This window comes from Scylla paramamosain, chromosome 23 (assembly GCF_035594125.1).
Source record: "Scylla paramamosain isolate STU-SP2022 chromosome 23, ASM3559412v1, whole genome shotgun sequence".
NCBI classification, from domain to species: Eukaryota; Metazoa; Arthropoda; class Malacostraca; order Decapoda; family Portunidae; genus Scylla; species Scylla paramamosain.
In genome coordinates, this window is record NC_087173.1 from 12662261 (window position 1) to 12678922 (window position 16662).

At 40.4% G+C, this 16662-nt stretch overlaps 1 protein-coding gene and 1 long non-coding RNA gene across 3 annotated transcripts in view; both read left to right on the forward strand.

Moving 5' to 3' along the window:
- LOC135112234 (uncharacterized) overlaps window positions 1–16662 on the forward strand; it is a 48711-nt gene that overhangs the window by 16710 nt on the left and 15339 nt on the right. The window contains exon 2 of the mRNA XM_064026471.1: window positions 3379–3511. Within this exon, the coding sequence (XP_063882541.1) occupies window positions 3379–3511 (133 nt within the window). The remainder of the gene's footprint in view (window positions 1–3378; window positions 3512–16662) is intronic.
- On the forward strand, window positions 4908–9277 carry LOC135112236 (uncharacterized). Of its 2 annotated transcripts, XR_010274195.1 has the most exons (5): window positions 4908–5899; window positions 6093–6159; window positions 6445–6500; window positions 6816–8342; window positions 8470–9277. It is a non-coding gene; the product is annotated as an uncharacterized LOC135112236 (long non-coding RNA). The 2 variants fall into 2 exon arrangements; XR_010274194.1 differs by having other exon boundaries at window positions 6816–9277.

Below are 16662 nucleotides of genomic sequence, written 5' to 3' on the forward strand. Positions count from 1 at the left end.
TTCCTCCCTCCCTTCCTCGCTTACTCCCTCCTTCATCTACATAATTAAATAAGGAAGGAAAGAGAGAGAGAGAGGAATGGAGTGAAGGAAGGTAGGAAGGAATAAGGGAAGTGGTGTGGGGGAGGAGGGAAGGAGGAAGGAAGGAAGGGAGAGAAGTTGGAGGAGGGAAGAAAAGGGGAAGCAAGGAATGGGATGAAGGAAAGGAATGAGACAACTAGGGAAAGAAGGAAGGAAGGAAGGAGGAGGGGAGAGATGGAAGGGAAGAGAAGAAGAAACTGGTGAGAGAGAGAGAGAGAGAGAGAGAGAGAGAGAGAGAGAGAGAGAGAGAGAGAGAGAGAGAGAGAGAGAGAGAGAGAGAGAGAGAGAGAGAGAACTTTAATGCATAATCATAAAGTTGACACATGTAAACAGCTTCTCTCACCACACACACACACACACACACACACACACACACACACACACACACACACACACACACACACACACACACTTCATGCTCTGGCTTATTTCCAGAGAGAGATAGAGAGAGAGAGATAGAGAGAGAGATATAGATAGATAGATAGATAGATAGATAGATAGATAGATAGATAGAGAGAGAGAGAGAGAGAGAGAGAGAGAGAGAGAGAGAGAGAGAGAGAGAGAGAGAGAGAGAGAGAGAGAGAGAGAGAGAGAGAGAGAGAGAGAACTTTAATGCATAATTATAAAGTTGACACATGTAAACAGCTTCTCTCACCACACACGCACACACACTCACACACACACACACACACACACACACACACACACACACACACACACACACACACACACACACTTCATGCTCTGGCTTATTTCCAGAGAGAGATAGAGAGAGAGAGAGAGATAGATAGATAGATAGATAGATAGATAGATAGAGAGAGAGAGAGAGAGAGAGAGAGAGAGAGAGAGAGAGAGAGAGAGAGAGAGAGAGAGAGAGAGAGAGATTTTAGAAAAGTGTTAACTTTTTAGTCCTTCTGTTTTTTACTTGTTGTGTTCTCCTCTTTCTCCTCCTCCTCCTCCTCCTTCTCCTCCTCCTCCTCCTCCTCCTCCTCCTCCTCCTCCTCCTCCTCCTCTTTCTCATTCACCTCTGGGGTTTCCCATCATCCTACGCAACCCTCCTCCTCCTCCTCCTCCTCCTTCTCCTCCTCCTCCTCCTCCTCCTCCTCCTCCTCCTCCTCCTCCTCTTTCTCATTCACCTCTGGGGTTTCCCATCATCCTACGCAACCCTCCTCCTCCTCCTCCTCCTTGTGCTCAATGACCTCGTTTCTCATCGTTTCCTGATCTCTTCTACGTACAAGTCCCCCCTCTTCCTCCTCCTCCTCCTCCTCCTCCTCCTGCTCCTCCTGCTGCCTGGCTTCCATGACGTGTACATGAGATGGTGTGGTTCCTGCGGTGTCCACAAATTGCCTCTTTAAGGACAAAGTGTTCCTCGCTGGCTGTCTTTCCCTTGTACTCTTCCTCTGCGTTCCTTGCGTATTCCCTTGTATTGTTTTTTTTTGTTTTTTCCGTGTGGTTTATATATTTGTTTGTAGTTTGTGCAAATTTTTTTCTCTATTGTCTCCTGTGTTTTATTTTCCTTTTATTGTGTTGATTTTTTGTTATTCTTTTGTATTACTGATTGTTTTCTTGTATTTATTTTTGTCTTATTTTACGTTTCTTTCATTTCTTTATTTTTTTTGTCTACCTGTTTTTATTATTAATCCCTATGTTATTATGTTCATGAAGGAGGATTACTGTGGTTTCTTTAAAGTTCAGTAAAATACTCGTGTACAACTTTGCATTAACTTAAAAAAAAAAAAAAGATTCAACAGAGGCGATGGAGTTTTAGTGTTTACTTAAGCGTGCCTGTGTATAACGTGCAAAGCCAACACTCAAGGAAAGACAACTTACCAACATAAGGAAATAAGAGAAGCTGCAAGAAATCATCAGTTTTACAAGTGGCAGTCTCTGTATAAAACATTCTTACCTGCATCCACCTGTCACCCTCACCCATAAATTTGTGAGGTTTTCTTTCAACCTTAACAACCTGATTACTGAGTCCATTACAGTCATCCACCATTGTTGTTGAGATCCAGTGCCTTCTTATCTCTTTCAAATGTACCTGTATGAAGCTTGAACCCACTATTTCTCTTCCTGTCCTAATTATTGACCCTAAGGATTTTGTTTGTCACTCATGTTATCTTCCATTCATCCGTTACTGATTACTGACCTTGAGAATTCATTTCTGCCTATCTCTTTCCAAAACCAAACTTTATCAAGCTTAAATCCATTATTTCTCGCCCTGTTCTGATTACTTACCCGGAGCAGTATGTTTGTGACACTCGTTATCTGCAACACAAATAGTAAAACATTATACTGTACTCGGTTTAATTTTCGCTTAGTAGAATTGCCCACCAACGTTACTTTGTTATTAGCAGTCAAAGATTTAGAGGCCTAAGAGGATTGGTGGTGCAGTGGTTAGCGCGCCCGACACACAATACTAGGGTCCGGGGTTCGAATCTCCGGCTTGGTGAAGACAATTTGGACGTAAGACAAGGAGTTGTGACCTTGCACCCCGCCAGTATTGCCAAGACGCCCTGAGCCAGAGGGGCGTGCTGGATGGATTACCTCCAACCCTTACTCTAACAGCGGGGGAGGAACTTGTCTGGCGTGGAAACAGATTAATTTTCTAGGTTAGTTTTTTTTTTTTTTTATTATTTTATTTCTTAGGTAGTTTGTTAGGATAAGCTGGAGTTCTTAATTAGCTTGTTAGAATTAGTTTATCTTGTTGGAATTCATTGATTTGTTAGTCAGCTTGTTAGAATTTGTTTATTTCTTAGTTACCTCGTTGGAATTAATTGATTTCTTAGTTTGTTAGAGTTAGTTCATTTCTCAATTAGCTTGTTAGAATTTGTTGATTTCTTAGTTAGCTTGTTAGGAATAGCTCTCAAACAGACGAGGAAATGTCTCCTGCTGATGTATTCCTTCAAGATTTGGTCCAGCCTCGTCACTCCTTGAGAAAATTATAGCATCTTCTAGCCCCATCTTGATTATTGACCATATAGAATCTTGTCTCCCCAATGCCACTTGCACACCTCCATCAGAACCACAGGAACATAACACGACAAAATATGGGTTGGTGCATGAAGTGATGAGGCCTACAAGTGGCAGTCCCTGTAGAAAACTTACCTCTCCTGATTACTAACCCTGAATATTTTGTTTGTCACCTTGTTATATCCCTTATGGCACTTGAACACCTCCATCACCACCACTTTTAACCTATATACACCTTTCCTCTGGTTGCCATCTACCTAATGCCACTCAAACATCTCCATCAGCTTCACTCTTGACCTACATGTACCTTCCCTCTGTTCTCTGCAGCCCTTTTGGTGTTCCACGTGCCGAGCGAATCCGGGGGGAAGGTGACTCAGGGCATCTCGGCGCTGCTCTCCATGACTGTCTTCCTCATGACCATCAGAGTCCCTGCCGCCCACTGAGAAGACACCGCTCGTCAGTGAGTACTACGCCTCGCCTCTCACTGCCCTCCCTGTACTGTGCCCTACAATATACTGCCTTTCTTGTACTGTACCTTATAATACACAGCTCCTCTTAGTAATGTGCCTCACAATATACTGGCCTTAGTAATGCGCCTCACGATACACTGCCCTCCCTGTACTGTGCCTTACAATATACTGCCTTTCTTGTACTGCGCTTTACCATATATTGTTCTCCCATCTTGGTCTCGTGGGACTCAACTTAATATTGGTATAAGTTAACCTGATATGATCTGACTTTTACTGTTACTTCTGCTTTTACTGGTGGTGGCGGTGGTGGTGGTGGTGATCGTGGTGCGACTACTACTACTATTACTACTACTACTACTACTACTACTACTATTAATATTACTACAACTACTACTACTACTACTACTACTACTATTCACTACCATTACCACCACCATAACTGAAACAACCAGCCCACTAAAACCACCACAATTCCATCATTAACAACAACAACAACAACAACAACACCAGCAACAACACTAATCTAACCTAACCCAGTCATTCCTATCAAACAAAGTACGTATTGACAAGACCAGGCTCATCCATCAGTGTTCAGCGAGGACTCTGTAAAATCGTCTGTCTCTACTTTTCTCACTACGGGAATAAGCACAGAGAAAAGACGTTGCTATCACCTCGCCCCTTCCCCTTTAGTGGCCTTTCACAACATGCTGGGAATGTAGAGACACGTACTGTGCTGGTGAACTGGGAAGTAATAATAATGCACTTGTGTGAGGTTAATTGATAGATAGATGGATAGATAGGTAGATAGATAGGTAGGTAGATAGAGATAGACAGAAATAAAGAGATAGATGAAAAGATAGATAGAGAGAGAGAGAGAGAGAGAGAGAGAGAGAGAGAGAGAGAGAGAGAGAGAGAGAGAGAGAGAGAGAGAGAGAGGTAGCTCCAGTGCAGAAAAGATAATGGGCTACGAAAGACCAGCTTTGACCACACCACCACAAGTGTTGCTGCCTAAAACTGACCAATTTTGCCCCAAACTTACGTTGTAATTTGGAGTATTCTTCTTTATTTCTGAGTGTCCTGTTAGCCTCCTTTGTTAATGTGTGTGTGTGTGTGTGTGTATGAATGTGAGTGTGTGTGTGTGTGTGTGTGTGTGTGTGTGTGTGTGTGTGTGTGTGTGTGTGTGTGTGTGTGTGTTTATATAGTTAAGGTAGTCCTGTTTCTCTCTATGTGTTTTTCTGTGTCTATTTGTGTCTGTGTCTATTTTTGTTACTCTGTGTGTGTGTGTGTGTGTGTGTGTGTGTGTGTGTGTGTGTGTGTGTGTGTGTGTTTTCGTTTTGTTTTTTTTCTGCCTGTTTTTTTTTTTTTGTTTTTTTTTCTGTCTGTTTTTCCGTCTTTTTGTTTTCCTTATCATATATTAAGAAACCGACTGCTTACGAGCACCATTAGACAGAAAAAATTAAAAAAAAGTTCATTGAGATATACAAATAGCAAACGAGAATGGACTTTCAAGGGAATGAGGAGACAATGGAAAAAGAAGCCAGGAAAGACAGAGAAAAGAAGGTAAGGAAAAAAAAAAAAGAAGGGAATACTGAGAAGGAAAGAGAAGGATAGAAAGAGAAGGCACAACTGGAGAGAGAAGAAATGGCTGGAAAGAGAGACTGGAATGAGGTGACAAGTCAGGAACTAGAAGAGAAAGATAAAAAGACAGGACATGAGAAGGAAGGAAAGACACGACAGGAAAGAGAGGAAATGGCTGGAAAGAGAATACAATGATGAAGTAGAACATAAAGCAAGGAGGAGGAGTTAAGGCTGGAGAGAATAGACAAGGATAAGAAAGAAGACAACCCTGGATACAAGACGACCCTGGAAAGACAAGATTATCCCAGGAAAGAGGAGACAAAGCTGGAAACAGGAGACACAGCTGGGAAGAAAATGCAAGGCCAGAATGAGAAGATAAGACTGGAAAGAGAGAGAGAGAGAGAGAGAGAGAGAGAGAGAGAGAGAGAGAGAGAGAGAGAGAGAGAGAGAGAGAGAACTAACTACCCGTTTGTGTGTATTGCACGTGTTTGTTAGCTTGATATATGTGTATCATCAGTCTGATGATGATTTGAATATAAATTTTATTTATTTGTTTATTTCTAAATTAGTTCGTGTATCAGTGTATTTATGTAGACGAGGATTAAGCTCTGTACAAGGTGCGCAAGCCGCACGTCTTTGTGACGTGGCAGTGGGGAGGTGAGGTGAGGTGGCAGCAGGGTGATGAGGTGGCGACGAACCGTCAGCCAGGGTTAGTTGCTGTCCGCCCCTACCTGAAGTGTGTTGTGATGGATCACTGGATGTAACATTTATTCAAGACTTGGGATTATTGTATTATGCTGGTATGTATGGCTATGTTTGGTTATAATAGTACTGTGTGGGGGTTTATCAGCTGGTGTTCACTTCAAACATTTGTGATGTTCATCGACAAAATGTTTGTATTAGTGATGATCTTTTATGATGACAGTGTTAATGTGATTGTGCGGTCGGCTATTAAGATTGATAGTTACTCAGGGAATATTTCATGTATTACAGTTTATGAATCCAATTACTGGTTCGGAAAGTTCATGGAGGCAATCCATATGCGGCTGGAGCTACCGTTGTGAGTTATAATTCTAATGATTATTATAAGTGAAAATCAATGTGGTTGATTGGTTATATGATTGATTTTAATTGTACTTAGCATAATTCACCATTCTCAATTTTCATATTGATCTACTTATTAATGATGCTTGGGTACTTATGAGAAAAAAAAAAAACTGAGATGTATTTATTGTAATGATTTTGACAGGTCCAAACGCTTGTAATAAAGAAGTTATGGCAGTGTTCAAGCTGTGTTAATGGATGCCTCTATACAATATGAACTGTATGGTATATCTTATTTCAGGTTTGCTTCATGGTAATCATCAGTGTTTCCTTTGCTAAAATGAACCTAACACATAGGTCAGTACAAAATTAAAGGAATAAGGTATCTATTTTATTTACATTGTTTCGGTCTTTACTTACGGATTCCCTCAGTGGGCTCCTTAATACAGCCGCAGTTTTTCGTACTGCATCACATTATATTATGAGTATCACTGAATATCACTATAAACACAGGTGGTAATACCCGCTGCTCGAGTATAACTATAACCAGATTATTATCAGTCTCTCGTAATGGATTTCACTGTCCACCACAACCACCACCACCATAACCACCACCACCACCACCACCTCTAACAGCAGTAAAAATGTAACCAACGCAGTTTCTCTCTACAGCTCGGGGTAGGGCCAACTCGGCCCTTTTCCATCTCGGCCCATTATGAAAAGGCAACTCGGACCATCTTGTGGACCAACTCGGACCATTCTCATTTTCTGAAATACCAAGTCGGACCACCATGTTTGCCGACTCGGACCATCATAAACTGTGGGCAGTGTTGCCAACCTCTACAGACGTCTCCGCCCTACACACTTACTGAAATTACCCTACATTTGCCTTCATTACCCTACGACTCGGGATGAAAAAACAAATTGTCATAATACTGGCGCAGCCGTAATTATTAAATTATTATTATTAAAATTCCACTGTAAACTACATGTAAGCAATACATAAGCTAATTATCTCTTTAATCACGAATCAGTAACCGCTTCATTTGAGCGTGGGAAAAAAAATCTCGACAAGCTGCACGTGGCTTCACGTATGAACGTGTATTATCACTACATTTGTTAGATTCAAACCATCATAAACTATCACACAGAAGGGAGCAGGTCGTTTCGGCCGTGAGCACTCTAGGCCTAGAGTCGTTTAGGCCGTGATCCCTTTACGCCGAGAGTCGTTTAGGCCGCGACTCTGTAGGCCGTGGGTCGTTTAGGCCGTAATACTGAGATCCTTTTTATAGTTTTTATAGTGCAGTCGATGCTGGAGGACTACTGTGGAGGCGAGAAGTGTGACGTGATTGCATGCTAATGAGTTTTATTGATACTCTTGATAATGTATCGAGAGATCGATACCTCCATAAAATAAAGATAATAAATGGAAGAGACCTATATACAGTGGAAGAGACCTATATGCAGTGGAAACTATGTTCCGTAGCGTACATACACACACATTAATCGTTTTATGAGGTACTGCAGGAAGTGCACGAAACCCAGTCATTGAAAATACCGGGTTTCACAGCTGCCATTAATCAGCTCAAGATACACCATTATCACATTTCCTGTTCTGCCACCTCTCACACCTGTGTCGCACAGCAAACTTTGCCGTGTCCGTACAAGTGCAATTACAATTACGAAACCTACATACTAATTTTGAAACAGTCTCAATTAGTTAATTCAAAATATTACTAAATTCGAAACCTATAATTTCGAAAGTCTCAAAACACTGTCTTGCTTACTTAGTTGATGTGTTGAAATCAAATTCTGCGTATTCGTTATTCCCTCACACCTCATCGCTCAGGATGCCTACCACATTTCCTCGTGTTGTTTGCTCTCGACGTGTACGATTCAACCAGCATGCTCTGCAGTGTGACCATTGTCAAGAACGGCAGCACAGACTCTCGGCCTAAAGGGATCACGGCCTAACCAACTTGAACTCGGACAGAGAAGAGTGCTTCACACACTTGTCAGATTCAAACCATCATAAACTATCGCACAGAGAAGAGTGCTTCACACATGTGTGATTCTTCGTTCACTCACACGATGTCCAGGCCAGATATCACTTGTACACGGCAGAAGGCAGTCACGGCAGAAGGCAGTCCGATCATGGACAAGTGTTTGGTGTGCAAAGACGTAGCGCGTCCTCGACAGGTGAGACTACAGGATTTAATCGTTAATTGAATTTATTGTAACTATGTTGAACAGTTTTCTGTAATACTGATTATATCTAGTGTACACTAAAATATCGACATGAACCTCGGAATATGATTTTTTACAGGAGGCATTGTTGCGTGATGGATGTAAACCGTGGCAACACAGAACCTGTAAGGCTGGGATTTCAAGGGAGGACTATAGAAGAGCTGGAAGGGAGGGTCTTGACGTGAATTGGAGCTGCACAACTTGCTCTTCTGTACAAGACATCGCTGTACATGACTGCCCTGAGGATCATCTACCTACTCCGACCCAGGCGTTAGTGGATGATATAAATTCTGAAACTTGTCTAGACGAAGACACCTTGGACAACGACACTTTGGACTGCTCTGAGGCTCATCCACCTATTATAACGTATGAAAAAATGTGTGCATCTTCACAAAGGGGCAAGCAGAAACTTGTGGACAGTCTACGATTTTCATACACCTTTAAAAGAAAAACAAATGTTGGTGTTCATTGGCGCTGTGCAGTGCGTACGTAATAAAAAGGTTACCTGTAACATGATGGTAAAGGAAGTGAACGGAGTGTTTATCAGAGGAGCCAATGAACATTCACACCCACCGGAAGCATGTCCTTTGACTACAAGCATGGTGTCAAAGTTAATTAAAGACAAAGCAATGGATGATGTATTTCGCCCAGCTTTAGAAATCGTGGAGGAAGTGCTTCTTGAACACGTTGATCCAACAAAGCCTACTGCCTCGCTACCTGCACCGGTGAATCTAGCTCGCCAAGCAAACAGGAAGCGGCGAGCTAACAGACCTGCTGAGCCCAGTGACCTAACTTTTTGTATTAGTGAGGAGCACATTCCACCTAACTTTCTTAAAGCAGATATAAGTATAGGGGACAGACGCCACCTATTGTTTGCAACACAAGAACAGCTTCAGTTACTTGCTAAAGCAAGAAACTGGTATGTTGATGGAACTTTTAAAGTAGTGAGGCGACCCTTTACCCAGCTTTTTAGTATTCACGCATTTATGAAGTGCGATGGTAACGTAAAACAAACGCCTCTGTTGTTTGTGTTAATGTCGGGTAAGAGATGTAAAGATTATAGGATAATTTTTAGTAAACTCAAAGAAATTTTAGATGGACAATTAAAAGTAAAAGAAGTTATCCTTGATTTTGAACAAAGTATTTGGCGTGCTATCCCAGAAGTTTTCCCACATGTAGTTATGCATGGTTGTGCATTTCACTGGGGAGAAGCAGTTTGGAGGAAGGCGCAAGTTCTTGGCCTCCAGTCTGCTTACACACATGATAGCAAAACCTACAAATTTGTAAGACAGCTGTTTTCTCTGCCGTATGTACCTGATGATCACATAGAAGGACTTTTTATAAGATTCTGTAGAAAAGCAGCTGGGTCACAACCACTCTTATTTAGAGTACATAAACAGTACATGGATTACGTCAGAAATGTGGCCTCCCAAAGTTTGGTGTGTATTTGATCGAAGTGTAAGAACTAACAATGACGTTGAAGGATGGCATTACAGACTTAATATGAAAGCACGTCAAGGCCAACTGAACTTCTATACTTTAATAACCCTACTACACACACAGGCTAGACTTGTAACGCTTCATGTAAAGTTTATAAATGATGGAAAGGTGTTGGCGTCACCAAAAAAATAAATATACAAAACACGGACGACTAGTCATGCTTTGGGAGGAATTTTCTCTGGGCACTAGAACAGCAAAAAGCTTACTGAAAGCTGCCTCTCATCATATTGCTGTGAATATGTAATGACTTGATTTTTCATGAAATACTCTAGTTTTATTTTCTAAACTGACTTTTGCATGTTTTTAGACTACAATTTTAATTGTATTTTACTGACTTTTGCATGTTTTTAGAGCATAATTTTAATTGTATTTTATCGTAAAATAAGTCAATTTTGAGCTGCTGAATTATTATTTAACTTTTAAACATGGTCCAAGTTGGTGGTCCGAGATGGTTATCGTGGTCCGAGTTAGTATAGACCAGGGCCGAGTTGGTGATGGTCCGAGTTGGGGGTGTAGCCTACAGCTCTACTGACTATTTAATTTCATTGTCTACCACCATTCTCACTAACAGCGGCGAAAAGAGACTGGGTTATAACCCAATCAATTTCTCTCTTCTCTTCTACTGACTGTATTATTTTAGTGTCCACCTCCACATCTAGCAAAAAAAAAAAAAAAAAGTATAACCAAGGGAATTTGTCTCCACGTCTCCACTGACTATTTAGTTTCTGAAGTGGAAAGCATTAGTACACACACTGTTCGCTAGAATACTCGTCATCGACTGTCACAGTATTTACCACCAGGCAGTAATGGAAATCTTGTCAATAAATCCTTTGTGATGTGTGACGCCAAACCAACGACATCTACAACAATTTTCTTTTTTTTTTCATTAATTTGTTCTTTTACTCTTTTTCACATGACTGGGAAAGTTTACATCCCTTAGTATTTTCTCCCTATCATATTACACTTTTTCATTCACTCCTTGTCTGATAACTTTAAACTTGCCTATCAGATTTTTGAGAAATTAAACATTGGACAGTTCTATTTTTTTCTTTTTTTTTTTTGTCAATATATCCTTACTCTTTCATTAAATATGTTCCTGGAGCAGCGTTCTTAAACACCCCTGTACTCCTCTTCGATTAATTTTCACGGAGTCTAATGAAAACTGTTGTGGACTTCAAGGATGTTTTCATGAGTCAAATGCTCTGTCAACAAGTAGTCTGTATCATCAATGATAAAAAAAAAAAAAAAATACCCATGAGAATTCGACTAAGTTTTCGTGGCCAGTGATCGCTGCGATGAGAGAACAAAGTGATTCAGAACGCGGTCACTCTCTTTGCTGTTGTTTTACCCGCTCTCTCTGGCCTTGACCCTCGGAAGCCTTGTGGGCAGCGTGGTTTTTCTCTCGGCAAGTGAACATAGTCCTATTGAGACAACGAAGTGTTTCAGAAAGCTGCCACTATTCCTGGTGATATTCTGCCTGGTCTCTCTGGCCTTGACCCTCGGAGTCCTTGTGATCAGTATAATGTATCTTATTGTCGTCATAGACTCTCCTCTTCTCACCACGCTCCTTACAAAAAGTGTCTTGTATTTCGATAAACGGTTCTTTTTTCTTTCTTCTTTAGAGTTTGGGTATATTGTCTACCTTTCTCTCTCTCTCTCTCTCTCTCTCTCTCTCTCTCTCTCTCTCTGGCCTTGAACCTGGGAAGCCTAATAGTTAGGCTGTTTTGTCTTATCGTCACCATGAACTGTCCTCTCACAACTTTCCTTGCCAAAAATGTTTTCTGTCTTGGTTAAACATTTTTTTTTTCTTTTTACTTGAGTTTTGATACACTGACTCTCGGAAACCTTACACTTAGCTTCTTTTTTTCTTATTATTGCCTTCAACTGTTCTCATCTCACTCAGCACCTTGTCACAATTATAATATAACATTCTCCCTATCCTCCTTGCTTAAGTGTATGTACATTCCTTGTCACGTTCTACCTACTCCTCTCTCTCTCTCTCTCTCTCTCTCTCTCTCTCTCTCTCTCTCTCTCTCTCTCTCTGACTTTACCCCTCAGAAGCCTCAAGGTCAAGTTCATTTCTTGTATTTTCTCCATGATTTGAGCTCTTCCTCTCACCTCAGTTCCTTGCCAAAAGAATCTTCTATTTCTATAAATAACTTTCGTCTCTTTCTTAGTGTTTGGGCACGTTGAGGTTGTTCTAAATAGAGTAAATCTATTAATATGGTATTGTTTCTAGTGTTATCTTGTTATGTTTCTATATATCATACTGCCTGCCATTTCTCTCTCTCTCTCTCTCTCTCTCTCTCTCTCTCTCTCTCTCTCTCTCTCTCTCTCTCTAGATGAAATGTGCAGGTACATAGAATGATAATGTATTTAAAGGAGGAAGACATATCAAGAAGTCTGGAACACACACACACACACACACACACACACACACGCGCGCGCGCGACAAGTGGAAAGATGGAAACACAGGAAAAGTGGATAGGCTCAGTGAGAGTTGTGTTTTTTGTTTTTTGAGTTGAGTTGAGAGAGAGAGAGAGAGAGAGAGAGAGAGAGAGAGAGAGAGAGAGAAAGTGGAAAGATGGAAACACAGAAAAAGTGGATAGGCTCAGTGAGAGTTGTGTTTTTTGTTTTTTGAGTTGAGTTGAGAGAGAGAGAGAGAGAGAGAGAGAGAGAGAGAGAAAAAAAAAAATTGGTGTGAAGGGGAGAGGGAGAGACATTCAACGCGATACTTTCTCCACTCTCTCTCTCTCTCTCTCTCTCTCTCTCTCTCTCTCTCTCTCTCTCTCTCTCTCTCTCTCTCTCTCTCTCTCTCTCTCTCTCAACTCAACGTTAAAACAGCAGGCGGTCTGGCGTTACGAAGGAGAATTTAGAAATAATATATAAAATCTCACTGTAATTACGAGAGAGAGAGAGAGAGAGAGAGAGAGAGAGAGAGAGAGAGACTTCACTGAATAACAAACTGATATGAACATGCCATGGAATAAAAACACCACCAAAAAAGTCAATGTGTTGATGTGAATTTAGTGAAATGTCTTGCCTTATCGTCCTGTGATGGTGGTGGTGGTGGTGGTTCTAATGTCTATCCCTTCTCGTTATGGAATATATGTTTCCTCTTAATTAAGTGGTAATTTAATACAGCAAGAAATTTAGGTCTGTGTGTGTGTGTGTGTCTGTGTCTTTGTATGTATGCCTGTGTGTGTGCGCGTGTGTGGGTACGTGTAATCCTTTATACGTGTATAATACTTTTTATTTTTCTAACTGTTTATCATTTTCCATGTTCAGTGTTTTTTTTTTAGTCATTTTCCTCCTGTTTTATTTCTTGTTTATCTTTGTTTTGTTTGTTTCTGTTTATTATTGTCTTGTCTCAGTTTTATTCGTTTCTTTTTTATTCTAATTGTTATTCATCATATTCCTTTCTCTCCTCCTCCTCCTCCTCCTCCTCCTCTTCATCATCTCCCCTGCATCCTCCTTTCCTTCTCCACAGCTGCAGAAGGCACACTGATTCTCTCTCTCTCTCTCTCTCTCTCTCTCTCTCTCTCTCTCTCTCTCTCTCTCTCTCTCTCTCTCTCTCTCTCTCTCTCTCTCTCTCATATGTCATACCGTATAGTTCAGCCCTTATCATTTATGTATGGGCCTATTCCTTACGCTAATAAACAGTGTGTGTGTGTGTGTGTGGTTTAGTTTGACTTGGCTTAGGTAGGGTTGGGGTACATTAAGTTCTCTCAGGTTAGGTTTCGTTGTGTTTGATTGAATTTGGTTGGTTTGGTTAAGTTAGATTAGGTTTCGTTTGGATTAGGTTTGGTTAGGTTAGATCAAGTTGAGCGAGACTAGGTGAGGTTGGTTTGGGTTCGAGTCGGTCAAGTTAGATTAGGCTAGATTTGGTTTTCTTTTGTTTTCTTTAGTTTAGTTTGGTTAGGGTAGGTTAGATTAGGTTAGGTCAGGTCCAAGAATCACTCGAAAACAACAGTGTCTCGTGAAAACCTGTGTACACATTATCACACTTTATAAAAATAGATAAGTAGATCATAAGACGCGGAGCATCACGCGATGGGAGCCACGTACGAGGGAGGGAGTCAGCATGGCGACATGGCGTGTCTTAAGCAGGGTTATATCTATACAGTTAGCAAATTCGGCGAAGCGTTATCTATGAAATACCAACACGGGATGATTAATGGTACAGGGAGGGAGGGGGGGTGCGTAATGGCAGGAAAGCCGTGAGGGAAGATTATTATATTATTATAGTTTATTGACAGAATTTTTGTGATTACAAGGAGCTTAAAGTAAAAATCATTTCACTAAAATCATTATATCATATAAAAAGAGCTACAAATAAAAATCCTGTCCAGATAAAATTAACCAATTCACATTGCAAAAAACAAACTTTCTCCAAACTTAACTCCTAAAAAAATTCAAACTCCCTTTCTTTTAAAAAACAAGAACATTTTAGCCGTAAAGCTTTAACACATCGCAAACATAATCACATAAAGTGCCTAATAAAAAATTCAAACTCCCTTTCTTTTTAAAAAAACAAGAACATTTTAGCCGTAAAGCTTTAACACATCGCAAACATAATCACATAAAGTACCTAATTTACCCTTATACTTCATTAAACTGGTAAAACTACTAAAATCCAACATATTATATCTAGCCCTACAGTCCCTTGACAAAGAACAATTTAACAAAACATGAGACTCATCTTGTACTGCATTACTATCACACATACACAGTCGCAACTCTGCTGGTATTCCATTCCTTCTACCTGTCTCAATTTTTAAATCATGTGACATTAATCGAAGCCTCGTAAGGGCCTGCCTTTTGTAGTCCGGGACAAACTCATTGCTGACATAAACTGGATGTACTGATAGTTCAGGGTTAATTACTGATCTGTACGCCACATACTTAGATGCCGTCTCGGGTTTTTCTCTAATGTTTATTTTGACTATATCCAGTGGATTTACGTTATCTCTATACTGTAGTGCCTTCATCACAAATTGATACCCTGGAGTATTAGCTACTCTGCACAACTCAAATGCAACATAGAATGGTTCTTCAACGTTCGGTTCCCTTAACTTTGATTCTAGAAATTTCCTTCTCCTTTTCGCTATGACATCAAGTACAGGTGGAATACCTGATTCAATAAGACACATGTCGGGGCTTGTAAATTTCCTTACCCCTAGCAAGTTCTTTACTGCTCTATTGTATTGAACAATTATCTTCCTAGGATTATTTGTCAACCATGTTTCTGAGCTATAAAGAAGGGCAGAAGTGACAGCAGCATCAAATACTTTGCGCTTGTATGTATATGGCATAATGTTATTTGTTGCACAAAAAATTGCAAATTTATTGAGTTGCATCTCATTCACGGTTTCGTGAAGGTCCAATACTGTGTTCATCTTTGCATCATCACAAATCCATGCCCCAAGGTAAAGATACTTATGAACACAGTCTATCTTGATGTTACGAACAGTTAACGGCAATCTGTCTTCATCTGTACCTCGCACTACCATAAGTTTTGTTTTCTTTTCATTAAGTACCACTCCATATTCTTGGCAATAATCCAACACTGCGGTTAACTTTCTCACACACATTTCTTTAGAAGTAGCTAGTATTACCATGTCATCCATAAGAAGGAGCGTATGTAGTTTCCCCAAGAATCCATCTGTATCTACACACCTGTTTATCATCCTAACCACCTCATCCATGTATATGGTGAATAAGAGACAACTCGATGGAGATCCTTGGCGGACTCCAACAGTGGCATCAATAGTTGCAGAACGTAACACACTTTGAGTACAGGAATACATAGCTTGTATAGCACGCAACATAACCTTACCACAACCACGTGATTTAAGCAATTCAAGCAATTTACCTCGAGGCACTCTATCATATGCTTTGCTGTAATCTATGAATAACATATACAGCTTCTTTTTTTAGGTCACATAATAATCTTAACGTCATTATTTGTTCGACACATCCTCGACCGCTTTGAGCACCTGCTTGACATTTATCAATACTTGTCCATAGTTTTAATCTGTTCAAAATTAAGTAATCATACAATTTTGCCAATGTATTCATAATGGATATGCCTCTGTAGTTTCCACATTCAAGTCTGTCTTTACCTCCTTTGAAGAGTACAAAAAGTTTGCTACAACCCCATGAAACTGGATAACACACATTAAGAAAAACAACGTTAAACATATGTAAAAAGAACATGATCCAGTTAACAGGTAAAGCTCTCATAATTCCTGGACAAATACCAACATAACTTTTTCTAACATTCACATCCTTGAGTACTTTATCTAATTCTTGTACAGTGAAAGGTTCGTCTAATACGGGTATCGTTGGAGTCGAGTCATCTATACATACAGTGCGAATACTATCAGTGTGACACTCATTATTTAACAAGCTCTCGAAATGGGTCTTTAGTTGATCGTCTTCAGGTTGTCTGTGTTCGTGCGTATCAATATTCCCTGACCAGTTAATGGCCTTCCATATGAACTTAGCATCATTTGTTTCTAATATCCTTCTCCAGCGCGGCAACGTTCTGTCCCACGTTTCTTCCTGCTGGTCGAGACGTCCACATCTGTTCCTACGAGCAGCTTCATGAATAATTTCACTGCTCGATCTGAAGGCTTCAGAAATATTTTCAATACTAACAGCGTCCGGATTCGGTGGATCGAGACTTAGCAATTCGGTACTGAAATCATGTAAGTTTACGGTGTCATATCTTGGACTTTTCCACATCGACTCGTTTGCACGTATTCTT